Genomic DNA, 27,097 nt, shown 5'->3' with positions numbered 1-27,097 from the left:
CCTTCTCCACGTGTCGGTCTAGTTGCTAACTGTTAGTGTTGTTGCTAAACTGCTGACGCTCCACAAGTTAGCAGAAGAAGAAGAATCAGAGTCAGAATCAGAATCAGATTCAGAATCAGAAGAAGAAGAAGAAGAAGAAGAAGAAGAAGAAGAAGAAGAAGAAGAAGAAGAAGAAGAAGAAGAGATCCCAGTCAAGAGAGGATTTGGTTTTATTTCTGGTCTACCATCAGTGCAACAAACATCAGAACAAGAAGCTGCTGGAGACACACGACTCATCAGTACAGCAGGCTCCTGTTCCCATTTTTTTTTTTTTTTAATAGGAGATGGAGGACATGTCCTGTCCTCCTGGTTAATGACACCACTCAGCAACCCTCAGACTCACCAGGACGTGTCCTTCAATCAGCAGCACGCACGTACTCGCTCCACCGTCCACTGCACTGTTTGCATGTTAAAAGGACGCAGCAGGTGACAAGTTGTTTCACAAACCAGCCAAGGTGTGCATAAAGAGAACAGCTGAGAAACTCTGCTTTAATCTCTCCTCAGCCAAAATCTATCATATAACCATTTACCACATGTGTCGGCTTGGTTCGACTCACAGACACTTTTAAAAACGTCTTTCTCTCTGTTCTCCTGCGCGAGTTGAGTCTCACAACACGAGCTCGTTCAGGGAGAACAGGGGGTTTGTCACGAGGTTGGTCTCAGTTGGAAAGACGTCACCACAGCGTACTGGAGGACAGATCCAGTGCACTTTAGTCCATCTCGAGCGCGACATGGAAAAGTCTCAATATTGTTTATAATCTTTAGGAATCTTTTAATCATTTTAGGTTTGTAGGATAATAATGACCTGCTGTATCTTGCACAGTCACTTCCTCCTCTCCTGATCCACTCCTGGGACCAGACAACAGAGCTGTTGTCCAAATTCGGCAGCATTTAACTCTTTCCCTGCCACTGACCAGATATTCCATCAGTTGCTGTTTTCACTGCCGGGCGGTAGGGGACGCTATGACACATCATCTGACAAAAATTTGTAATTTGAAGAGGAAAAAAAAAAAACAAAAAAACATGAAGTCGATATTACTGTTTCACAAAAATGCAGATTCTTCAGGTTTTTTGTTTAAAAAGTGGATTTTTTGGTGCAACCAACAAACATGCAAGTGCTCATAAACAAAGAATGAATGAAGCGACAATAATAACTTTTTTTTGGTCTAAAACTAGACGATCTGTTCTTTCTTTTGATATATTTCATGTTAACATATTCATTCAACTGAATATTCTGTGGGTGTTGAAACCAGTGAATTTTGTCGACAATGCTGGCACTGGCTGACAACGTTTTTTTTAATTAAGTTAACCGCTATATATGCTCATATTTATATTTAAAAGTTGCATTAATTTTCTTCAAGTGTCTCAGACATGGTGGACAGTGTTGGGGCATCTGAAATCTGGCTGCATACATGGATTTATTACTGCAGGAAGGTGTGAGTGTTCACCTGTAAATTAATTATAAAAGTCAAATCATACATATGTATTTTATTTATTATGAAATGTTTGGTCTACAGGCTTCTGCAAAAGTAAATGTTTAAACTCTGAATATAAACTAAGCACTAATTCACAGAATAATTAGTTAGTCTTTAGTTTTTACGCGTGGGTGTTTTTCATTTTAAATGTGTCACATGTTCCGTGGTTTAACAGCTTATAGATAAAATGTGCCATCAAACTGTATTAATCCTAAAAAACAAAAAACAGCTGACCCTCTGGTTCTGGGAGCTCTAGGAGAGGAAATCGCTGACACAGGTCCCAGGTCTGATGGCACACCTGAGAGCGCCGTCTCTCCAGTGAAGGTCCCTGTGCAGCTCAGATAACTCTGTGCAAGCCTTCCCTCTTCCTGCGGTCAGCATCTCTCCTCTGTGTTAGCTTTTTTCAGTTTTGGCCTCATGTTTGAAATCAAAGCATTTTTTTTAGTTCATCAGGTGTGAGGCCTTCTCCAGATGTGGCGTTCACTGAACAAGTGATAAGCATTGAATATTTTGTTATTTTATATCTCCTACTGATGCTACTAAATATGAGCAGGATTCAGTGTTTTTTTTCTTGTTCCCACTTGATCAAAGTCAGTTTTTACTTTCGACAAGTCATGTCAGGTTCATGTCTAGAAGGGAACCCCAGAGTGGTGGTACTGTGGTACTGTGCAATCAGTTCAGTCCTGTTCCTCTACTGAAGAGCAATCATACTGAAGTATTCAGTAAACGGCTGCACTTTGTTTTAAATACATGCTGTGGTTATCAGTTTTTTGATTACCTTTTGATTGATTGCCTCAGTGCTCATGTTTCGTAGCATCTGAAGGAGGAGGAGTTTGTCTGCAGACCTCTTAGCCGCCATGTAAGTGAGATACTCAGCTCCTGTTGTATCACTCAAGAAAACGTTATGTGCCTTTGAAAAATAACTTTGTTTTATCCAACTTCCTCTAAAATTTGCTGCAAACTGCAGAATGCACTGTTGGAGTTTTGCCAACTAAATTGTTCCCAGGACTTTTGAAATGCTCTCTTGCGAGTCAGCTCTTAAACTTTGTCTTTACCTGCTGTCATTTTCTTGTGAGAGCCTGATTGGTTCTGCACATGTCCAGAAAAAAAAACTGTGCTTTAATTATTTGCTCAGTCTGGCAAGTAAGTTGCTAGATTTTACTCGACCTCAGGCGATCCTTATTGTTGAGTCCTGGTGAGAACGAAGGTAAGAGGAAAAATATGTATTTTGGATTTTGGGGTGAACTGTCCCTTTAAGGGCTAAAAAGGTTCAGCAACTCCACCTGCTTGCAGACCTGTGTCTGTCATTGGTTACATTAACTCATAAAAATCAAACATGTTTGAAAATGATCAGGGTGGACTTGATGAGTCCACCACGAGCAGTTTGGAAGGGGGGAGGAAATCTGAACACTTCATGACTCGATTCAGATTCAGATTCAGATTCAGATTCAGATTCAGAGGGCTACGATTCCTGTAGATTGAGGCCAGTATTAGTTGATTCTACCAGTGTTAGCTGAGATTCAAACCAGCAGCTGTCCTGTCAGCACCCTGAAGGTTAGATGTGACTCTGTGACCCGAGCCGAGCAGAGGGCCTGCGATTAAAACAACGGGCTCAGGACTAAACGTAATATTTAAATCAACCTCTGACCTGAAGCTGCGAGGAAACAGCGTGAAACCCTGATTAAAGGATAAAAAAACACTTAGGCTGGAAATGACATGTCTGCTTACATTTAATGAGGTGCTTCAGTGTGAAGGCCGAGACAGAGACACGTCAAAAAAACATCAGGGGACGACGAAAACTACTAATTAATAATCATGAGAGAACTTCCGTCAGCGTGATCTAAAGAACATTGTACTGATTGAACAGGTCAAAGGTCGCCTGCGGTTTAGAACAGCACAGAACGGATGACTCATCAGTCATGTGACTGGTGGCCGTGATGTGTTCACTGCCATCTGTTTTTTCCTAATGGTCCTTGTTTCCTTTGATGTATCCTGTTTCTCCACAGGGATGGCTGAAGTGTCATCTTATTATATCTGTGGGGAGTGTGTGTGTGTGTGCCTGTGCGTGTGTGTGTTAACCACATTAGCGTCCCTCAGCTGTCTGTCTGCTGCTGATTAGCTGCCAGACAACCTGCCCACTCAACTCACACACATATGGTGCCTGATAAGGGACAAACAGGAGTCTGTAATACATTTGAGCAGATTACAGCATCACTCAGAGTGCAGGGTAACCTGTGCTCAGCAGCTGCTGATGGATATCAGTTTCATCTCAGATCCAGGACGTGTTCATCCGAGCTGAGTGGAAAGACTGGAAACACAAGAAAACAGCTCAGAAATTAACTTTCTAATAACTGTTTGTGCTCACCAGTGGTGGGAAGTAACTAAGTGCAAATACTTAGTTACTGTGCTGAAGTTGAGTTTTCAGATACATTTTAACACAAATATCTGTACTTTCTGCTCCTTACATTTTCAAAAGCGGCTCATTACTTTAGTTTTAATGCATTTGAAGGGAATTGATTGTTTTTATTTTGCCGTCACAACATCAAGATTTCAACCTAAATGGAACAATAACACACAGAAAAGATGATTCCTTGGTTTGTCCATCAGGGCACATTACTGACAACAGATATAATAAAGTAAAAAAATGTAACAAGACGAAAACGACATCAGATGAAAATGCACTTAGTTTGTCTCATTTATGACGTAGGCTAAAATGTTCTATACTCTAAATATGAAAAGGTTTCAAGGCAGCTCACTTCAACAGATTTGAGTTTTGAGCCCAAGTCAAACTAATTTTAAAAAAAGTTTTACTAAGTAATAATGTTTTGAGATAATTTACTTTTCCTCTTTAGATAAACTTGACTAAACTTGACTCTCAAAAACTGAGTAAAGTTGTTGAAGTAAGTAACTTTTTTTAAAGTTTGTATTCTTGATGAGAGGAAATAAAAAGACTGAGATGGCATGTTAATTCAGCCTAAATGCATTTATTTTATTCATAAAGTATTTAATATGTATATTCATGTGTCATGATGATAAAAGGTGATGTGGAAATGGCAGTAACACTGGTCAGTAACGTTCATCAATGCACAAATTAACTCTCCAAAGATTTATTAGTAAGGCGTGTCGTGAAGCGGATCATGTTGGTTGTCAGTTTGGGAAACGCTGATCTATATAAATTCCTTTCTTAAAAGGCAAAAGGCTGTTGTGATGAAATATCTTCAGATCTCTCTTCACAAGAACTGGATAAGAAAAATGTGTTTATTAGCAACTGTGGAAGAAGATGTTTTGCATATTTTGGGAGGTTAATTAAAATTCCCCTGCAAGTAAAAAATTTATATTTACACCAGGCTTCAGGCAGCAGACTTCCCAAAGGAATAAAACAGAGACAGATGCTCCTTTGAGCACGGTTTTGTTTAAAAAAAAATTGGCTTATATGTGTGCAAACGGTACAAAAAAATAACTTTTGAAACAGTTTCTCATTTACACATTAAGGATTGACATTGTAAGTCATTTAAAGTCGTGTTTGTCATTAATTTAAGTTTGTTATTCACTCTTTTATCTCTGCCTTTGATTTTTAGCAACTGCTGAGGGAAATGTTTGGCTTTTAGCTGCTAAATTTAGCTGAAGTAGCTGAAGTGCATTTCCTTGTCGACAGCATTGATCGGTAGCATTGTTCTCCCCACAGAGATGTTTCTGCATGTAAGAAACGGACAGAACTCCTTCGCTTACGTCGCCTTTGTTGTTTCATAGCAATAAGCAGAAAAATTCTTCCTCAGCAAAGACGAGATATGTTGGATAATGATGTTATTTCCAGTAGCACCCTTTGACTTGTTTGTACGCCCCCTGGTGTTTCAGAGAATCCTACAATAAACAGTGCATTGACCATAAACACCTCTGTGGGTTCTCGTAGCGTGAACGCCACCTGCGCAGCTCGGTGTCATGGTGTCTTACACGAGTATAAACGAAGCTTTAGGCTGTCCTCCTCCTGTCCAACAGTTCGCTTTTTTCTCTCTCATTATTTTGTTGTTGTCATCAATCCATCCAGGATTTTGCAGGCTGCTTTTAGGATTGTTGCAACCTAATATGTCTGAATTCATTCATTCTTCTTAAATTGATTAAATTAAATTTATTTTTCATGATCTCTCAAGGCTCACCTGCAGGGCTTTCACGTCCCAGCAGTGGGCCACGGGACACACTTTGGGCATCACATCTTTAGAGGCCGTGTGAACTGCACACAGCCTCAACGTGGATTTTTTACGAACACCATAGAGGGTTTTTGTGTATCGCTTACACATCTGGCCACAGATGTGTGGTCTGTGTGTTGTTTCATGCTTCAACGTCCAAACTGTCGGTGACGTGTTAAGACATTTCACACACAAATGTCTTCAAAATCTGTGACGACCACGAACTGAAGGACCTGTCGTCGATCACAAAACACCAGAACTGATTCGTTTTTTTTTTATATCTGTCGGTGTATGTGGCCTTTTTTAAATCCAGATATCTGTCTCATTAAACCTCCTCTCTGTTTCTGTTCACCAGTGAAAATCTGCTTGTAATGAGACGAAGGAGTCGACTCGCAGATTATTGGACGTACTTCACACACGTCCCGTCGTTGTTGAGGTAATGACGTTATCATCATGCAAACTGTTAAAATGGCACAGTTTGATTTTTTGCATAGACTAATTTTGCAGCAGTATCTCAGTCCATAAGGACATAATGAAGGGTCACCAGCTCCAGTCCCACACAGACCAGTACAGAGTGAGGACTGGTAGCTGGAGAGATGCCAGATGCAGACAGACAGTCTCTCTCCGATGTGTGCCTATATGTCCTGTTTGTGTGTGTGTGTGTGTGTTTGTGCGTGTGTGTATTTTTATCCTCTGTATTTGTGTATAAAATTACAACACAGTGAAAATTGTAATTTCCCCTCAGGGATTAATAAAGTATGTCTTCTTCTCCTTGTTTTTCTTCTTTCATGACCAAATGACTATAATAGAAAGGCAGCAGAACTCATATTTGTCTGTTTATCATTATTCTCCTGACTGAATAGAGAGTCGACTGCAAATTACACTCAAAGGAGTGTAAAAAAAAAAAAACATATTGTTGTCTGAAAGCTGAAATCTTATCAGATTTGAATTTCTAGACCCCCAAATGATAATATTTGTGTTGAATGGCAGAATCATGTATAAAACATTACCACTACATGATCTGGAAAAACATGTGACCACCCTGATGAGTCGACCATTTAGATTAAACTGAATCTGAACCTTTTCATGACGATAAGTCCAACATCAAATGTCTTCTCTGATTATTTGTCCATTTCTTTGTGCTGAAAATATGTTAAGAAAAATGACTGTTTCACTTTTTAGAATGCATTTATTATGTGCATCATCATAATTTACCCTCTGTAATGTTTTTATATGAAAACTCTTAAAGAAGAAATTTTTGTCAGATGATCAGTCACGAAGTCCCCAACTGCCTGGCAGTGAAGCGTTGTGTCTTAAGTGACGGAAAATTTCGTCATTGGCGAGGAAAGAGTTAAAGGCATTTGTTTACTGATTTTCCTGCTGCACCAAAAACGTACCGAGCTGTGAATTTTGTGGACCGTTCCATCCCTAATTCTCCACCCTGTCCCGCGATACACCTTTTTGTTGTAACACAATAAAATGTGTAAAACCTCAGCGGGAACACAACAGAAAACAAGATGTTCCACCTCCCCTCCAGAGCGCTGCTGAGGGGCTGTTATCATTTTACACTGAGTCGCCTTTATGTCAGGTGATCATATCAGCAGCAGTTAGCTGTGTTGTGTCGAGATGATCTGGGATTTGAAGTGTGAGAGCTGTGCTGCCTTTGTCTTTTCTCTCCTCTTCATCTCTGCCTCTTTCTCTGTCTGTGTGTGTGTGTGTGTGTGTGTGTGTGTGTGTGTGTGTGTGTGTGTGTGTCATGCTCCACCTTTCTGCAGGACAAAGCGACAGGATAACATCAGCAGACTAAATTAGCTTCTCTAAACTGAATTGGCTCAGTCATCCAGCCGCTCCGACAGCTCTGACAAACACTGATTACACATTTGCATGATAACGTCTTTCCTCATATATACATTGTTGATATTTTCCAGTGTTGAAACTGTCACGTTCATTATGTTTAACAACCTCATTTCCTCTGTTTTTTATTAGATCATGTTTGTCTCTGTGCACCAGCGCCGAGGCCTGAGGACGTGTTCGTAGTTTCCAGAGGACGAACCCTGATGGAAACTCCTGTGACGTTTCTTCTCGTTATGCCATCACCAGCAATACTTTACAAATTATTTAAGTGTTCTTTGCTTTTTTCTTTTATTTCTGGATTCATTTAAAAAACAACAATTTTCAGAAACAGGTGCTTGTTATTCTTATTTACACAGGTCGCCTCTGAACGTGGTCTGAGTGTCTGGGTTACATTATGCCTCCTGAGTGCGATCACACTTCAAATCAGAGCTGTGCACGTCTGATCAGATCACTAAACACATATGTTAATACCAAGTGTAAACAGGGCCACACACACACACACACACACACTCACACATTCTCACCAGTGAGTCCTCGATGGTGTAGTTGAACATCCTCCTGGCGTCCGTCTTCAGGTTGTTGACAAACTGTTTGTACTCGGGGTTCTGAGGTTCTCGGTACGTCAGGATCTTCACACTCTGAAAACAGGAAGAGGAGGTTTTTAAAGTAACTGTTGTTTTCCTGATAAACACGGACTGATGACTGTGTTGAGCCACGAACTCTACTTCTATGTTGGTCTGTTTTTCTGGTAGGTTATAACAGGAGATGGCAAAAGTCCAGACAGTCTTTACTCAAGTAAAAGTATAGAAAGACTCAGGTAAAAATAAAAGTACTAATTCAACTTCTTTACTCAAGTAAAACTCAAAAAGTACAGCCTCTAAAATGTCCTCAAAGTATAAAAGTAGCAGGTAGTCATCTTGTTACATCTTCTGTTGTTTTCTGTCTCGTGTCTTTTTTTTGTCTCATTTCATTTTTCATGTTGTTTTCTGTCCTGTTGTGTCTTTTTCTTCTTTTTACTTTTTTTGTCTTGTTTCGTCTTTTACCTTGTTTTTTGTCCTGAAATTGTTTTTACCACTTGATACATCGTTTTTGTCTTGTTTAAAATAGTATATATCTTTCTCTCTAGTGAGGTCATTTTTCATTTTGTTACATTTTATGCCGTTAGTCTTGTTAACTCTATTAAGTTGTTTTCATCTTGCTATGTTTTCATCTTATTATGTCTGTTGTGCCTGATGTGGACGTTATTGTTTGTTTGAGATTAATCTTGATGTTGTGAAGGCAGCATGAAATGATGCAAAATAAAAATAATTAATAATTCTCCTGCATTACAACTAAAGTAACGAGCCTGTTTTGAAAATGTAAAGAGTAGAAAGTACAGATATTTGTGTTAAAATGTAGGGAGTAAAAGTAAAAACTTGTCAGAAAAATAGGTACTGTACTTCAGTAGAGTTTTCGGGTACTTTGCTTAAGTATTTGTACACAGTAACTTCCCACTTACTGAAGAAACATCTCTTAGTTAGTTAGTCAGTTAGTCCCAGTCTTGATTTTTCAGTCAGTCTGGAGATTTAGTTCAGTGTTGCCTGAAGAAACGTGTTCAGAACAATCTGTTCTCTGATAATTCTGAATCTGAACGTGTGTGAAGTGTTTTTCCTGTTTCTTCTTCAGTCTCTCACTTTCTGTGGAGCTGCAGGGCGAAGATGAAGATACTCACAGACAAAAGAGAAAGAAAGAAACACCTCTGACAAAGAGAACAGAGGCAGACAATAATTACTCTGGACAACAAGTGTGTGTGTGTGTGTGTGTGTGTGTGTGTGTGTGTGTGTGTGTGTGTGTGTGTGTGTGGAGGAGGAGGGTCAGTAGAGAATAAAGTCAATTTCAAGTACAAAAGAGAAGAAGATGGAGATGAGAGAGGAAACACTTCAGAGCAGTCTGGGAAATCAGGCTCTGCGACCGGCTGACGTCAAACACTCGACAGAGACGCTTCTCCTGAAACCGAGCGGAGGGGCGGCGTGTCGCCGTTTAACCCCTCACCCACCACACTGACGCCAACACCAAATTTCTGCCTGTTCATAGTGTCTGTTGACCTGTGACCCCTCTGTGGTGCCATGAAACAAACTGGAGAAATCAAATTTATTTGAAGTGTTTTACCTACAGCAGACGGTGGATGACATGCCCTCAATTTGGAGAAGTAATATACTGCTGTGGACAGGGTTCAGCAGCAAAACTATTTTAGACACCTTAAATCAACATCAGTTTAAGTGTACGCTATATTTAGAATATTTTCAACATCTTTACTTTGCCTTCAGACAACGCTTTCTGGCAGGAAACTGTCGTTAAATAAGACAAATTTCACTCTCTCCAAACAAACCAAACTCTGTACGCAAAATTAGTGATTTTACCTCATAGAACTTGGAGCTGCTGGTCTGTCACTGCCTCGACCGATCAGTTTGTTTGTGTTATTGTGTGATTTCTGTGTTTTAAAAGGATAGTTCAAATTCACTAAAGTCGCCCAATAACACAAACAAGTTCACAGATGGAGGCAGCAGTGGACCAACAACGCCTGTGTCCTATGAGGTAAAATCACTAATTTTGCCTATGGAGTTTGGTTGGTTTGGACAAAGCTAAATTTGTGTGTGTTAATTTAGCATGACAGGGTAAAAGGATTTTTATTCTGGCAGAAAAATACACTCAGAGTGATTCTGAATAAGATGGAGAACAATGAACAGTAGTGGGACGGATTGTTCCCTGTGGTTTTGATCAAATTCAATCAGTGCTGTCTGAGGCATTGTGTGTGTGATGGATGGATGATTCATTGCGCTCCGGATATCAATATGGAAGGGGGGAAAAAAAAGCTGCTGCTGTTACACAATCAGTGACAATCAGTCACAATGAGAAGTTTTAGGTAATTAAAAGAAAGCACATGGATATTTAATGCTGAGCTGGAAAAGACACACTGGAGCTGCAGAGAATTTACTCTCTAATTCGAATTATCATGTAAAAAAAAATGCAGAATTATGTGCAAAAGTCCCTAAAACAAGCAACAGGACGGGTTGTTTCTGTGTGACACCGCTGTGATTAAAGTTACATTTAGGTTACTTGGTTAATGTTAAAGGGAAAATTCACCACTTCTCACGTGGACGTCCAGTCAGTGTTGATGGTAAATGAAGTCAACTGAAGCAATAAATCAGTTCTGCTGTACTGACAGGGAAGGCTGAGTTCAAAATCTGTAGTTCTTCCTGCATCCAGTGATGTCAGAGTGATGTCACTGGTGTAAAGGAAGAACTACAGGCTGTTTCAGCTTAGATTTAGTCTCCTCTGTGTGACCAGGGGGGTTCTAGATTATTGTTTTTGTCACCTAATTAGAGCTGCAATAATTAATCGATTTATCAATTATTAAATTAATCACAAACTATTTTGATATTTGATTAACAGGTTTGAGTAATTTTTTAACAAAAAAAAAGTCTATTATCTATCTTATCTAGTCTATTATTAATTATGTGATTCCATCTTCTTAAATATGAATATTTTCTAATTTCTTGACTCTGAATTGAATTTCTTTGGGTTGTGGACAAAACATTTGAGGACGTCATCTTTGTCTTTGATCGCCATCCATTGTCTGTAACCGCTTAGCCTTATGGGATGCCTTTGTTTAAAGACAGACTGGAAAAACTGTGAACTGTCCTTTAATCTTTTGTACTAAGGCCTTTTCTCCATATGTTTTTAGAAAGGGTCAAATCAGAAAGAATCACTGTTACGAGCCCCGTTCAGTAGAGTTTTGGAAATGAACAGACGTACCTGGAAGGCCTCCTTGGCGATGGCGTCGTCCTCGTCCCCTCGGGCCCACGGCTGTCCGTGTTTGGAGTTCAGACTGTCCCCGAACACGTCAATGTAGAAGAAGACGTACTGCTCATGAGGAAGATCTGCACGCCGGAACTGGACCATCAACTTCCTGAAGATGTCGGGCGAGCAGCAGACAAACATCACTGTAAAGAGACGGGACGTGGTTTCAGTTCAGCATTTCATTTTTTCTACATTGTTAACACGAAATACAGAGACACAGAGGTCCGTCTGTAGAATAACATCCTAAATACTGTGAGATGTACAGTCCCTCCTCCTTCATAGAACTGAATATTCTGGTTGGCAACTTTAGTAAAAAAAGAACACTGGTGGGGAAAGAGTTAATTGTTTTTGTGAACATGAAAATCGTAATGCAAAACTGATTATTTCCACTAATCATATCACATTTTGCAATCACAGTTTCTTTCAAAATAATTGAAATATGACTTTTTTAATCATGCAGCTCTACTTTGGGACCAATAGGACATTTTTCAGACTATTGGAGTTTTGGAATAACGGACCATTGGAACAATGGCATTGTCCTTCTTTTTTTGGTCTTTATTTCATGTCAAATCTGATCTAGTGGAATAGAAAGCAAAAGCAAACCCTCTTAACGTGAACTGCTTTATACAAAATTGTGTCTGAAAAACGATGACAGCTGCAAGTTTGAGTCAAAACGAAATTCAGCTTCTGAGAGATTTTGCACTTCTAAAGCAGGCAGACGCTCTTACAGCTTCATTACAGCAACAAAGACATCAGCGAGCTGCCAAACTCTTCACTCAAACTGCGACCCAGAACAGCAGGACGGAGGTTATCAACATGTCACTTCTACAATCAGACTTAAAAATAAAGATCCAATTAGGAGCAAACGTCGCTGCTTTAATTTCCTGTTCCTTCTGCTGTGAACGGACTCCTCGGTGCGTTTGTGAAGAGATGATGCTGATCTGAAGAACAGTGGGGAGAGAAAACAATAATCAATAACGTGACGCTGAGCAGCCGAGGCCGCCCAGAGTGATTCAGTCAGCTGGAGGCGTGATGAGCCGCCACCACCGCTGCCGCCGATCACTGACTCATGTGTTAGAGGGAACATCAATGGGACTATAGCAGATTTGCATGCGTGCCTGCGTTCTGTCGTTCTTGTTCTGAGAGGCCTTTTTGAGAGCATCAGCTGTCCGTTTCCATAGTTACACTGCCTCTGAGTGAAGGAGCCTCCAGCAGCTGATATTTTGAACGGAGGCTCAGACAGAATCAATACGATATTGATGGAATTTATCGGTAAAAAGACACCGTGAGCCTTTCGAGTTACACTCCAGGTACTCGGAAGCGCCAAAAAGGCTGGTCACGTGAGACTAATGGTTAAAACTGTAGGCTGTGCGACACATCCACGGGAGAAAAGACATATTAACATTTGGGGATTTTATGAATCAATGTCGGACATTGCAAAGTAAAATCGATTAATTAATATTTTTAACCCAGCTGTAGCCAAAAGTTTTGCATAATGAAGGGTGTAGCCTCTTTGAGTGACAGGCAGGTGTGGTCACAGGTAGCTAGCTGCCAGGTAGGGGCCTCAGCTCCAATCAGCTTAAGCAATCCAGCTTTTTGTCCATTTTTATATTAAGCAGGAGTTATTCGAGTCACTGCGAAGACGCCAACAGTCAGAGCCACCACGCTGAGGTGTGAAAAATTCTTTATTTACTTTAATTAACTAAATACTGTTTTATAACTGAATAACTGACAATCTCATCTCTGTTTCTGGGATGCTGAGAGTCCAGAGCTTCCTCCCACGTCTGAGTCTCCGCGTCGGAGTCTCAGGAAGTCTCCAGAGGCGTGATGACATTCCTCCGGCCTGCCGTTCCTGTCCCACCGCCTCTATTGTTTCAGGCTTTAATGACCTCTGAGCAGGAAGTGAACGGCGAAACCACAGAAACCACGCAGGGGCTAAAAGCTTTCTTCCGATTGATACTGAGCTCAAGAAACTCCTCCCTGCCGCCACCGAGGGGGGGGTTACAGTCTGCTGAAACTGAATCGCTGCACTTTAAACGCCCTTCTGTTTGTGTGTGTGTGTGTGTGTGTTTTATTCTCCTTTACCTGCACTAAAAATTCTAACCGAAAAATACTCACCCTACACGTTCTAACCTCTCCTCATTCTCAAATGTTCACCTCTTCATCAGCACGCACTGTCCAAACGTCTGTCCACGCCAGAGTTCATGAGGTTAAAGGCTCAGTTCAGAGAAAAAGCTGCTCCTGTCTGCTGAGCGGCGACTCACAGATGTGACAAGAATACGAACTAATCGATAGCTACACAAACCAACATCCTCAAACCTACACGACAGAACAAGATGACTGACAATTTCTCCCAAAACGTCATACGGTGGAGAGTAATAGCAGCAACAGGCTTAAGTTGCCCATCCATCCATCTTCAGCTGCTTATCTGAAGTCGGGTCGTGGAGGTAGCAGTCCCAGCAGGGGACCCTAGAAATCCCTTTCCCCGGCCACATTAACCAGCTCCCGAGGTGTTCCCAGGCCAGGGTGGAGATAAAATCCCTCCACCTAGTCCTTGGTCCAACCCGAGGCCTCCTCCAAGCTGGCTATGGGGAGGCGACCAGGTGGCGTCCTTACGAGATGCCCGAACCACCTCAACTGGCTCCTTTCTACACAAAGGAGCAGCGGCTCTACTTCAAGTCCCTCACCGAGGACTGAGCTTCTCACTTTATCCCTACAGGAGATTCTAGCCGCCCCCCTGAGAAAACCCATTTCTGCCACAAACATCTATGAAAATCCGCTCCTGACAGTCCCTGCAGTAGTCAACTGGAGACGGCAATTTCAGTCAAAGTAAGATGTACCTGATCCATTTTGACCACCATGAATGTGTTTCTCTGAGGTTGAAGTAGTTTGTTTGGGGGGCTCCAGCTGATGAACTGATGAATATTATCTGATGATGTGACAGGATGAGTCACTGAACCGCTGCTGTGTCAGGCTGACTCAGTACCAAAGGTCAGAGTGCAGGCGCGACCCTGAAACCAGGAAGAGCAATGAGACTCAAAGTCCTGCAGGAGGAGCATCGAACACAGCGGACCCTCGACCTCTGACCCCTGCACACTTCCTGACTCCTGCAGATGTGTTGAGATGAAAAGAGCCCAGCTTCCACTTCCCACATACAGTATGACAGCTCGAAGATGAAAGGGTCTTAACAGGCATCAGAGCGGCACAGGATGGAGCGACAGAAACACCAGAGGCAGAAAAAAACACCGGGAACATGAATATCATCCACAGAGCTTTGAATAATGCAACTTTGCATCTAAATTTCATCTCTCACTGCCATTTCACTGATTAATCCTGAGTTCTGACGTCTTCAAATCCAGATTGTCATTTAGAAATCAATGAATTAAGCCGCCGTGCAGCTGCCATCCTTCATACTTCAGAGGTGAAGGAGAAGAAAAGCAAAGTTCATGCAGGAAATAGGATGTGAGGAAAAGTAATTATCTTCTTAATCTCCTTTTTCATACCTCGTTCCTCTTCACTCTGCTGCCTGAGGTCTTAAATCTGTGCTTAACCTTGAGGGGTGTCACAATGTTAGACGTCCTCACAACCAGAGGATTCTGCTCAAATAATAATAATAATAATGATAACTTTTTCAACACATAAACAAGGAAACAGGACTGTACAGACTGGGGGCCGAGGAAAAATAGATTATTAAAATTAAATAAATTAAAGCTGCTATGCAAAATCTAACTCACCTCTTATACTATAGCTGCAATGATTAATTGTTTATTAACTGATTATTAAATTCATCTCCAACTATTCTGACAATCAAGTTATCAGCTTGAGTAATTTTTTGAGAAAAAAAAATATTAAAAATTCTCTGATTTCAGCTTCTTAAATGTAAATATTTTCTGGTTTCTTTAGCCCTTTCTGACAGGAATCTGAATATCTTTGAGTGTTTCACCAGCACAGAACTGGTGACAGACATCATGTCGTGAGTCTAATTTAGATGGTCGAGCCACAAGTTACTGAACTAACTATAACAGTCAGAAGTGATCACATTCATGGTAGTTTGTGCTTGTTTATTAATTAATGCACCTTTAAATTATTGGCTGCCATCTCTGTTGAAAATTCCCTCCATAAATGCAAAGGCTTTTATTTACGCCAAAAACTTTGTGCTGACTTTCCTGAAGCAGCCTTGTAAAAAATTATGCATAAAAAATCTAATAATATTAAATTAGTCTCATGTAGCCTGTTTTGCTCGCTGATGTGTTTTTTTTTCCTTTACATAAGCTAAATAATCAAATAGAAAATAATTTTCAATAGCTTTTGACTCACTACTACTACACTGAACAAATAAGACACTTCTTATTACTTTTACATTATTAAATTAAAATTCTGATTTTTTTTTTTTTGATCCACCTGTTCACTGTCACAGTGGAAAATATTTTCGTGTCATCATTCTTGTCTCGTCTTCTATCAAAGAAATCGGAAGCCAGGAGAATGAAATGTGCACAGACAGTCTGTTTAATGTCAAAAATGTCCGGGAACATTTACTGGAACTCAAGGTGACGTCATCAAATCTGACAAAACAGTCCAAAACCCAAAAATGTTCTGTTTATAATGATAGAAAACTGAAGGAAAAAAAAACATCACAATGCAGATCCTTGAGCCAGAAATTTGGAAAAAGTATGTTCGGATTATTCAAATAGTTTACAATTCATTTTCTGTCCGTCAACTAATCAGAATTTTCTCTTATGCAACCAGAATTATTTAAAATGCATAATGCACAATGAAATCCTGCTCACAGTCTCCAGACTGAAACACTGTGACCACAGACCGAGGAAACACTCGCTGCTTTGTCTCGCCAAAGTAAAGGTCATGAGAAATATCACTGGTCTACCCTTTCACTCTCTCCTACTTGTGCTTTATTGCGGTGTTTGATATAAATGAGTTTTTAAAGCCCTAATGAGATGCTGTGATCTTTCCTGGCTCACTGTACGTCCCTCTGTTGCTTTAATGTTGAGTACATTAAGAACTCTGCAATATGCACTTATCTGAAAGGGAAAATAAAATCCCAGTAACATTAAAGCTGCTCTGTGAAATGTCAGACGTCTCCGTCTGAGAAGCATTAAGTCAAAATATGTCCCCGGCAGCTTATTTTCATTGTCGATTAATCTGTTGATCATTTTCTGAGTTAATTAAAGTCTTTCTTATAACAATTATTTTCATCAGTGGTTGGGCTGTTGATCATCATCAGAAACATGGTGAAAAAAGTTGATCAGTGTTTTCCAAAAGTCCGAGATGATATATCGTTACCTTTATGGGATGTCTATGAAGTGAGTTTAGCTCTTCATACAACAACACACACACCAACAATGAGGGTCACACTTCCTGATAGAAACTCAGCTCACACTGTACTATAAACCTCCACACAAAGCAACATGAAAAAAACACTTACTGGCATCAAACCTACTACTCTGGATATTTATTTGTCTCATTATTTACTTGGCTTCAAATGAGGCTTAACGTTGACACAGTTTGTCTTGGCTGTCCCTCAATATTACAACCAACATCACAACAGTCAGCGCAGTCACACTCAGTTCAGCAGGATAACCTAGATAAAGAAACACTAAAATACAGTAAAACTCAGAGCTCACAGACAGTCTGTACTGATCTATCTTTGACTCTGAAGACAGACATCCACACACGTTGTCATTTTTGTCCTCTCAGCTCTTCTGTCCTCTGAGGCTGGGGGCTGATGTAGTGATTTGTGCTGCCTCTCTGACATGGTGTCAATTAGTTTGTGGCTAAGTAGATTAAATAGACTGTCACTGAAAATTAAAATACACCAGGTCTCCGTGCGTCTCCTCCCCTGACACTAATAGATTAAGAAGCTTCTCCTCTTGCTAAAGTAACATCAGCAGCTGTCCAACCAATGACAATCTGACTGGAACACAACGACCAACCAATCGACTAACCCAGCAGGGTGTCATCCCTCGAGCAAACCACTAAAAATTCAATCGAATGCATTTGTACTGGTCCAAGACTGAACTGGGAAAACTTTGATAAAATGTGAAGAAGAGCAAAACTGACAGAGTGTTAAAATGTGTGTTCACACTGTGTAGAAAGTCAAAGGAAAACTATATTTTTCCCTGCAGGCCCTCAAACCGGCTCATTTCCTCAGTCAGGTTCAGTAATTGTCTGATAGTGAAGAGTGTGACTTCAGTTCTGTGGGAGTCACACGTCTGAAAGGTTTGGACCTGCATCAAGTCATTGTGTTCGCAGGGATCTCTGTCTAATGGACGCCTGCTGTTTACAAAACAGGAAGTGGTGATGATGCTCACCTGCTGACACAGCTGGACCAGAGCCATTAGTGGTCAGGACAGAATTACAGACTTCACAAATATAATCTACCTACAGTCACTCTGTTTATTTGCGATAGTATAATTTTAGTTGTTTTTTTTTTAACTAGATGGGTCAGAACACACAGACTAACTGCAACTGTGTGTTTCCAACTGGTCACCATTCACTTCCATTATTTGGGAGATTCTGCAACACCGTTTTCCCATGAAACTCCAGCAGTGTTTAGTGGACTAAAGAAACTGAACCCGACCTTCAGTCAGCATGAGGGTGAGGAGATAATGACTGAATTTACATGAACTGAATTTAGTGAACTATCCCTTTAACCTCATTAAATCTCCTGAAGTTTACTCTCATTTGTCAGAAGTCTTAACGTTCTGAGACCAGAGGGAACAATATCTTAATAAGGACTGTTTGTTTTTATTCCTCCACACAAGCCTGATGCAGCTAATTGGCTCTGATCGCTGCCGTCAGTGAAATCTGCAGCCTTAATGTTCCTGTGTATAATCCCACTGGATGCTGCTTCATAAACACGTCAGGTTCACGCTTTAATTAGATATCTGTGTGAGACAAAGACGATGCTGAAGCTCTCAGCCTCCTGGGCCTTTCAATCAGACTTTCTTTCTTTGTTTTTGTCTCGTTGGCTCCTCTTCTTCCTCGTCCTTCACTCGGTCTAATCACAGAAGACAGAAGTCGACAGCGGAGAGACGGCCACCTTCGTCACCACCACCTCAACATCATTATCACACTGTAGCGTTTCTCCGTTACTGTGATGTGTATATTTCCTGTTTCTTTCAATGATCAGAGTTTAGTGTTTTATCAAGAAAAGCACACTTCACTTCTGCTTCTTCAAGGTGCAAAATGCAAAAATCAAACTGAGCTGAACTTGAACTTATGTTGAGGCTGGGAGCTGAAATGTTTCATCAAAAAATTAATTACAGAAATTAATTAAAAGGAAATTAATCTATGTCAGCTTTGATTATCAAAATAATTGGGTTTTTTTGTCACACTATCAGCAGTGATGTATGTATCCCTTTGAGCTGTGAAAGCTTAATTATCACATATTTCTCCTGACAGACTGGTGGTACAAGGAGCTGTAGAGTGTAGAAACACGCCGTTACAAGTACAAGTCATGCATTCAAAATTTTGTTAAACTTAATTAAAAATACAAAAGTACTGGCATCAAAATATACATAAAGTAAAAGTGTTCATTGTGCAGAATGGCCCATTTGAGAGTAACATATTATTGGTTTGAATGTTGAAGCTGGTAAAGGTGGAGCTTAACTACTTTGTATCTGGTGGATAACTTGTCAATTTCTCACCTGGGATCAATAAAGATTCATTATCATGCAGCTGCTTCTGTGAATACTTCAATGAATGTGTGCATGCTTGGCTTATCAAGGTACCTGCATCTTGTTTGGAGATAATGTCAAATATTACACGACTGATCAGCCTTATTTGTTTGTGCACATTCATGACTGTACGCTGAAGGACGTCTGTGATTCAGACTTTTTGAAAAACCTGTTTTCAAGTCATCTCATTGTTGTGAACGTGATATCTGCAAACTTGGTTAATTATGACCAAATTACACAATAATATACTAACAGGATAAAATGATGAGGTGACGACAGTTTGTATCCAAAAGATAAAAGGTCAACTTCACAATTACAGTTCTTAGAAAGACTGAAAATCAGTGCATCTCTATTAGTTTTATCATTCAATTAATATAGCAACTATTTGACCTAAAATAAATATCAAAAACTTAAATGAATATTTCAGTAGTTTATACATTGTTAAACAATTGAAGTACAAGTATGTCAGAAAGTTCATTTTGTGCTCTGCAGCTGACAGCAGGCAGATTAATACCCAGCTGAGTTCTGTCCTGTAAAGCAGCACAACTAGATGCATCTGAGTGTGAATCTCTGTGATCTATCAATGTAACTGTTGCTGCATGACAAACCTTACAGCGTACGTCATGGGTGGGCAATTATCTTTCACATTTTCCACATGATCTGACTGACCAGGCTGCAGTGGGACAGACACAAATGATATAAGGTCCTAATTATGGCCAAATCTCTAATTATGCAATGGTCAGAAGTGTTCTATATTGGAAACTTCTACTGTTGGTGAGAAATGTCCAAAGCTTGATGTTTTACAGTGTAGCATGCAGGCTGCAATGATAGTAGCAGCAAAAGTAGAAAAAGAACATAAACAACATGGATGTGCAGCACACAGTGGCAGTGAAAGCCAGAGAGATAGAAGAAAACTTCTTTAGCTGTCCCGTCTATTAACAGTTTATAACTCTCTATAACAGTTTTAGATTCTGTCAGTCTCAGCTTTGGACGTTCACACCTTCAGGATCTCACCTTCAGGAGGCTTCACCTCCTGCTGATGGAGCTGCTGCTGCTACAATTAGAGCTGAAAGTATGAAGACACTGAGATGGAGGAGAGACGAAGAGAGGCGAGGCAGCAAACTGAGCTCAGAGGAAGAGGAGGAGAATCACTCTTCTTCCTCCATGTTAAATTTCCTCTCAGCTGATTCTCCTTCACCCCACTCAGAGCTAATCATCCTGTGATCTTCACAGTGTGGCTAAAGAACATCTAATTACTACAAAGAGAGGTGAATGCAGTCACAAACTTAAATGAAATTCCTGCCTCTGGTCTCAGGAATAGTCTTCAGAAAGTTGAGGTCAAAAAGTGACAGAAAGCATCAGAGGATTGTTTGGTGTACAAACCACATAATTTCAAAAAAAGTCAATGTTCATTTCTGTTGTCTGACCTTAAATCATAGGTTTAGTTTTAAACTAAACTTAAAGTCCCTGTAAAGGAAAAAGGGTACACATTATGTTAGAAAACAGTTCCTGAAAAGACGTTAAAGTGTTGTTCATGATTTCTGTGTTCAGGATTTTTGGGGGCAAAGCTGAAACATGTCTTGGTGACGTCCCACGACCCCACACACGGGTGACAGCGCCTCACCCTCAGGTCAGGTCAGGTCTGGAGTTAGGAACAAACCTTCAGCGACTCTCTCAGTCCAAAATGTACTGTATAGTTTCATTTTAAAAAGGTAATTTCCTGATGCAGCTTCTCACTGTAGTTTTAATAAAACACAACTAAAACAGAAGGAAGCAGTCCTTGTGTTGGGGACTATTTGTTGGACATTTTAAGTATTAACAAAGTTACTGAGTGATGTCACATGAGAGGGGTTGCTGTTGTACTGAATATCAGTAAAGCTGATATTCAATATAACAGCACAACCTTTAGTGATGATCCGTTACCGCCATATTTAAACTATATTGTGTTTTCTTTCTGGTTATGACGGCTTTTCTCCCCACCGTTGAGTTTGGCCACTCAGACCTCTTCTGATTTCCGACTCAGTTGGACAACGTGAGTTCTGTTCGAGCATAATGCAACCCTTAGGGAGCATTTAGCAGCTAAATGGCCAGAGGTTCCTCTTAGGAGTTGGTGGAGACCAAAACCAGAGTTATTAGAGTGTCAATATTTGAGGTGTGGAGACAAAAATGACTGTCAATGTTGTGTTCACAATTTGTTTCTTAAATGGCCATCACACCATTAAATCAACTTAAACTGTGTTCTACCCACTCCACTGTTCTTCACAGGTTCATACACTATGTGTCAAACCACAGAAATATACCTAATATAGTCATATTTTCTCAGCAAAGCTGTTTAGTTTCCCTTCATTAAAAGTGGTCAGATTGAACATGCCAGACAGTGCAGGTGTCATTACGTTGTTTCTTAACATTCCTTCTCTTTATTTGGTCATATTATGAAACATTAATGCAAGTCTGAACTCTGGGTTTGGAAGGTTTGGAATTTCCTGCCATAAAAGCTCGATTCAGTGCAGTCAGACGGCCGAGTGGACGAATCTATAGATTCGAATGGTCTTTCATACTCATATGTTGTCGAAAGTTGTTTTTGGAAACGGATTTCATTTTGTATGAAGAGTTTGCAAAAGTAGTTTCGTCCATGGAGAATAAAATGATGTAAAATGGTTCAACTAGACTGATATTAAAAGGGCAGAAAAGGACAAAGATCCCTCTGTGCAGCAGTTAAACAAGCTAATCAGAAATCACCAGTCAGTGGTAAAAGAACCTGTAACTCCAGCATCAGAATCAGTGCAGATTTAAATAGGAACTGCTTCCTGTTTCAGTAGTATTTGAGATTAGCTCCGGACAAGCTGCAGGTCTGCTGATCACGCACACACGTAAGAGATCGCATCGTCCTCTCCAGGAATAAGAGACTAAAAATGTTCCTCCTTAACCAGTTAAAGAAAAGGCCTTTATTGCCACCGTTATTTTCTTCATAATACTAATCCTACAATAATTCTACAGTAAATTAATCATATGGTCAGTACAGAAACCTCCTGTGCTCAGGATGCTTAAAGGCCCAGAGGGATGAGCTGCACATAAAGAGGAGCAGATGAGGTTTGGAGGATTTGTAATGTAGGTTGGTCTCAATACGTCTGTCACATGTTGTACCTTCACTGACTGTACAGTCCATTTGGATGCTCGCCCGGGGCAGAGGTTTCTTGTCAGGGGACGTAATTGGCTGCGGCTGAAGCTGCGGGGGACAGAAAATGTAGTCGCACTGCGAGCTCTGACACAACAGCGTTTTGTCATCTGCTTCATGCTGCCTTCAGAGTCCCGGGGGTCCCTCCCGCTGAGGCGGATCATGACCCACCAGAACAACTGTTGTGCAGCCCCCCAAGCTCCATCTCTGGCCTCATTTTTACCTCAGTTCACACGCTATCAGTCGAGAGCAGTCGCACAGGGATCAAACTGGACTGCTTTAATCTAGTGCACAGAGTAGATTTTCAAGGCTCAAACTACAAACTACAACACAAAAAATCCTTACTCATCTGCTGCAGCTCAATTCACAGATGCATTTTTCAAAAACAATTTACCTGTAGATTATCAGATGTCTTTTTATTTCTCGAGTGTAGACTCGAGGGTGTGATTTAAAGGGACAGTTCACCCCAAAAACATTTACACAATTTTCCTCTGACCTGTAGTGCTATTTATCCGTTTTGGAGACGTCAGCCGTAGAGATGTCTGCCTTCTCTCTAATACAGTGGGACAAGAAGAAACCAAAACAGCAGCATGTTTAGTCTGTATGAGCTGCCAGTGTGAGATGAGTGTAAATCCACTGTGGTGGGACAGCAGGTCTGAAGCAGTTTATCAGAGTGACACCAGGTTTTTTTTGTGTATATCTGCAGGCTGCAGGTCTGCAACAGATGGGAGGCTGCTGGGAACTCATGTAAAATTCAACTTTCTCACTCGATACAAACATATCTGATCAGGCTTCACTGCAAAGTGCTTTACTTTGCTTTTACAAAACAGAATTTATTGATATATTAGCACTTAAACTAAAAGTGTCTTTGGTGCTCGATCATATGTTTTATCTGAAGTCTTGCTGTCACAGTGAGGTTGCCAGGTTTGGTGCCATTTAGGGCCGGACGATTGAATGAATATATCAGGTATAGGAATATATCATATTAACTTTCAGGCATTAGGTAAGGAGTTGAACTGAACCTCTTAAAAAAAGAAAAAAAACACAAATATTTTGTGACACCCATTTACTCATATAATGTAACTAATGATGCACAAAACATTGTAATATAAGTATTGTTTTTTTTTTTGCTACAAAAACTACTAATTACATTCAAATGACAAAAAGCAACTGATTTACAGCCAAAACAGTCTCATCAGATGAAGTATTTTCAAGAATAACAAAGTTGCAGTAACAGTATGACTTGTGCACATTTTTACATACATTTTCCTCGTTTATTTTGTTCTCCTTTTTATATTTACTAATCTTTAAAATGTTCATACTTTCATATTTCCTCTTGCTTATGTTTTTCTTTTTGTTTTAATATTATATATTATATTATAGATGATTCTTTATGCTTTTCCAACCCACTTTGCTGCTGTAACACAAAGTCTCCCAATTGTGGGAAAAATAAAGGAATATCTTATTTTACCTTAAAATGAGGGGAAAAATTTGAAAAGAAAAGAGAAAAATGAACATGGAGGAAAAAAGATAACGGTTTTATATCTTATAAATTATTAATGATTAACCAATTAATTGATTGTTAGCATTTTCAACTATTGTTTAAGGAAATGCACAAAATTTGCCACTCCAACACAGACCACTGTATTCAGGGCTGACATTTGCTGCTAAGTGTCTCCTGTTAATGTCAGCGGAGATCATCCAGTCTGAACCCTCTGAACTTTGGTGCTGATGTTCTCAGTTCTCACTCCAGACTGATATCACTGTTCTCACTGCAGCCCTCTTGTCTCTCCTCCTGGATAAAACCACCCATCTTCTCCCGGCTCCTTGGCTTGGAGATTCCAGGGTATTAATCTTTAACTACTGCCAGATGGACAGGAACTGCGGCGAGGAAGAGGAAAAGAGGGCTGAAGCACGGCCTTGTGGGTAGATTTGTTCAGGATGATTGACTGCCCGCTTTGCCACCACGGCGACAGGAGATGGGGCGGTGACATCAGCCGCTCCTGTGCACGGAGCCAGGAGCCGCAGGAAGACGATGTCAAGGAGCGTGTGATGTCAGCAGACACTTGAGCTCCAATTAGGTTTCAGGAAAACTACTGCTGACAAGGAATGTCGCAATTTTAATATAACCTAAAATCATAAATCGATTGAAATGAGCTTTCAATTTCGATAATCAGTAATTCTCCCAGTCTGGTTTTGTCTCTTCACCTCCTGCTATTTGCAACATCTGGGTGAATATCTGAAGAAACAAACGGCGTATCTTACCAGCTGTTATAGTCCACCTGATACCATACAGAGCCGTGTTTCACAAACTTTTCTTCTGATGACCCACTTTTTAAAACCCAGTTCACTAAAGACCTCATTAATAAATCTTGGTAAGACTCCCTAAGACTAACAGCGACTTTCAAACATGATTTCTTCTGTCATATAAAGTTTGTAACAGTAACACAATCCTCTCATCCATGCGTGGATGTACACTTCCTTCTGCATGGTGATGCGGTTGGCAGGTGTGTTTTGGTAGAAAGGAAATAGTTCCTACAAGAGACTTTTGACAACAAGGTCTGTGATATAATCTTGAGTGACAGGGCCGCGTCTATCATTTGTCCAACCCAGTGCAGATCAAACAGCTGACCGTCAACTTTATTAGGCTGGAAGTTTGTTTTTCTGCAGCTGGTTTAAACAACTGTGGTTGGTCATTAAATTCAGTAGCAAAAGTGTCCATTTTCAGTTGCCTTTAGAGCTGGAGACTCTGATTGGCTGTCATATTCTGCGTCATGTGGAAGCGGCTGCGGTTTCGTCTAAACCGGGTGGGAAAAACGACTCAACCGGGCCAGAAACAGGTTGTGATAATGAAATGGAGAAATACGGGAGAATTGTGACCACAGGAGGAAACCCGGAGAGGGGAATGAAAAACAGGAGTCTCCCTGGAAAACTGGGAGGGTTGGCGAGCACGGTCACAAGACTGTGTTGTTTGGCAGGTCAGTCTGAGCCGTGGCGAACAGACGAAGCCACAAAGTGATGTAAAAACAGGTAATTAATTATATTCAGAGTGCAGCATGTCTGATCACAGCTCTGTGTCCTCTGTGGAGGTTTAGACCCTGTACAGCTTCACAGGTCCAAAGAAAAGGTGACACACATACAGGAACTGAAGCCTCATCACGTAGAAATACTTGGTGGTATGAAAGTAAACATCATCATTGCTGAGACCAAAACACAAATCATGAAGGAGTTCCTTATTCCAAGTTTTTCAGCATCTCTCTGAAGAATGTGTTTTTCCATTCAAAGAGTAAGAAATCCCTGAGAATACCACTTGGATCTTTGGATCTGAAATTAAATAATTTTCCACTTGTCATCAGTGAAAGGTTACACTAATTTTCCTTTCAGTACTGGATTATGCTGTAATTTACAGCCTGCCAGGATGCTGTGTGTCACTCCGCTCCAGTTTTATTTTTCTTGGCTTGATGACTCCACCATCAGTGTGCGTCTCACATCTTAGACAATATAATGTTTAATAAGAAAGACGTCACTTAATCTTGATAATCACTTTGTCGGCTCTTCGATGTAATCAAGGCATACATTTTCCGCCAGGACGTAAAACACACACTGTGATGGTTTGATAAATTTGCAGTTACGTCTGATGATTAGTCCCTGCTGTGAATTAATCAGTGTGCTCACACACAGAGTGTCTATCAGCGATTATTGAGTCGCCTTATTCTTCAATTGCTGCCACGATCTGTGCAGACGGCGACTGTGGGAGCTTCAGTGGCGGTTGAACAGACCTCAGCTGAAAAATACAACTACATCTGTGCTAGACGTGCACCGATTCCTATTTTCTTGGCCGATTCTGATTTCTGATTTTTTTTTTTTTTTAAGGGTCTGACCTGCCGATTCCGATCTTTTGCAGCTTTTCTTTTAAAATTAAATGGGATGTTCATAATGAAACACTGACTTATCAAATAACTTTTACATTTTCTCCAATAGTGCTCGGGGGTTACAGTCAGACCTTATCATTTTATTATTTTAAGATCATATACTCAAGGGAATTTTACGTGGTCGATTTCACGTCATCTCACATGGGAGCAGATGCAGTGCAACAGTTTGCTGTAGTAAAACAGAAGACGTTTAACGAGGAGGCGACGTCTGGAGGAGACGGATCATCACAGGTCGTTTACTGCGACAGTGCAACCTCACTGATAAGTCATATCTGAATTCACACGACTTTTATGTCACTCACTCACCTGAAGTGTCTTGGCAAAAGACTGGAGACAGATGTAAATGACAGCAGCCACTGATGATCTGAGAATTTGGATGAAATCTGTTTATTTGAAGCTGTTAACGTCACAATCCCACCACTCCTGACTCCGACTCTGCATTCACACATATCTATGTACATAAGTAGTGGCCATTGCTCCACAAAAAGCCATAATTAAAAAAAAAATACAAATAAAAATGAGAGTTGAGTAATGAATCAAAGTGGATCACTAACATTTGCAGTATCAATGCAGCCATAAAGAGACACCTACTGCTAATTATTAGAGTCTATAGGGGACGTTACAGTTTTCATAATCACATCTCAGTCCAGATTAAAACCTGCACATGTGGGGAATGGAACCAGTGTACCCAGTGTCTGAAAACTGTTGCAGGACTGGAAACTGGATCTGCATTACGTAACATCACTCAGGGATGCATGGTGGCTGAAATGAGTCATGGTTGGCATCAAGTCGCCTCCTGAAAAAGCACCTAAAGTCAAGAAGAAGACTTGAAAGAGCCGAGAAACGGCTCTGAGATTGTAATCTTCTTCTATGGTTTGTGCACATATGAAACTGGATAGGAAAC

At 40.4% G+C, this 27,097-nt stretch overlaps 1 protein-coding gene across 1 annotated transcript in view; it reads right to left on the bottom strand.

Annotated features, from left to right (window-relative positions):
- LOC146322053 (atrial natriuretic peptide receptor 1-like) overlaps nucleotides 1-27,097 on the bottom strand; it is a 100,017-nt gene that overhangs the window by 50,888 nt on the left and 22,032 nt on the right. The window contains exons 3-4 of the mRNA XM_084727400.1: nucleotides 11,348-11,535; nucleotides 8,077-8,190 (exon numbers count right to left, since the gene is read on the bottom strand). Of these exons, the coding sequence (XP_084583526.1) occupies nucleotides 8,077-8,190; nucleotides 11,348-11,535 (302 nt within the window). The remainder of the gene's footprint in view (nucleotides 1-8,076; nucleotides 8,191-11,347; nucleotides 11,536-27,097) is intronic.

This window comes from Lutjanus erythropterus, chromosome 9, assembly GCF_056507025.1.
Source record: "Lutjanus erythropterus isolate fLutEry1 chromosome 9, fLutEry1.hap2, whole genome shotgun sequence".
Lineage (NCBI taxonomy): Eukaryota > Metazoa > Chordata > Actinopteri > Lutjaniformes > Lutjanidae > Lutjanus > Lutjanus erythropterus.
The sequence above is the reverse complement of the archived record's forward strand: the minus strand, read 5'-3'. Positions and strand labels throughout refer to the sequence as shown.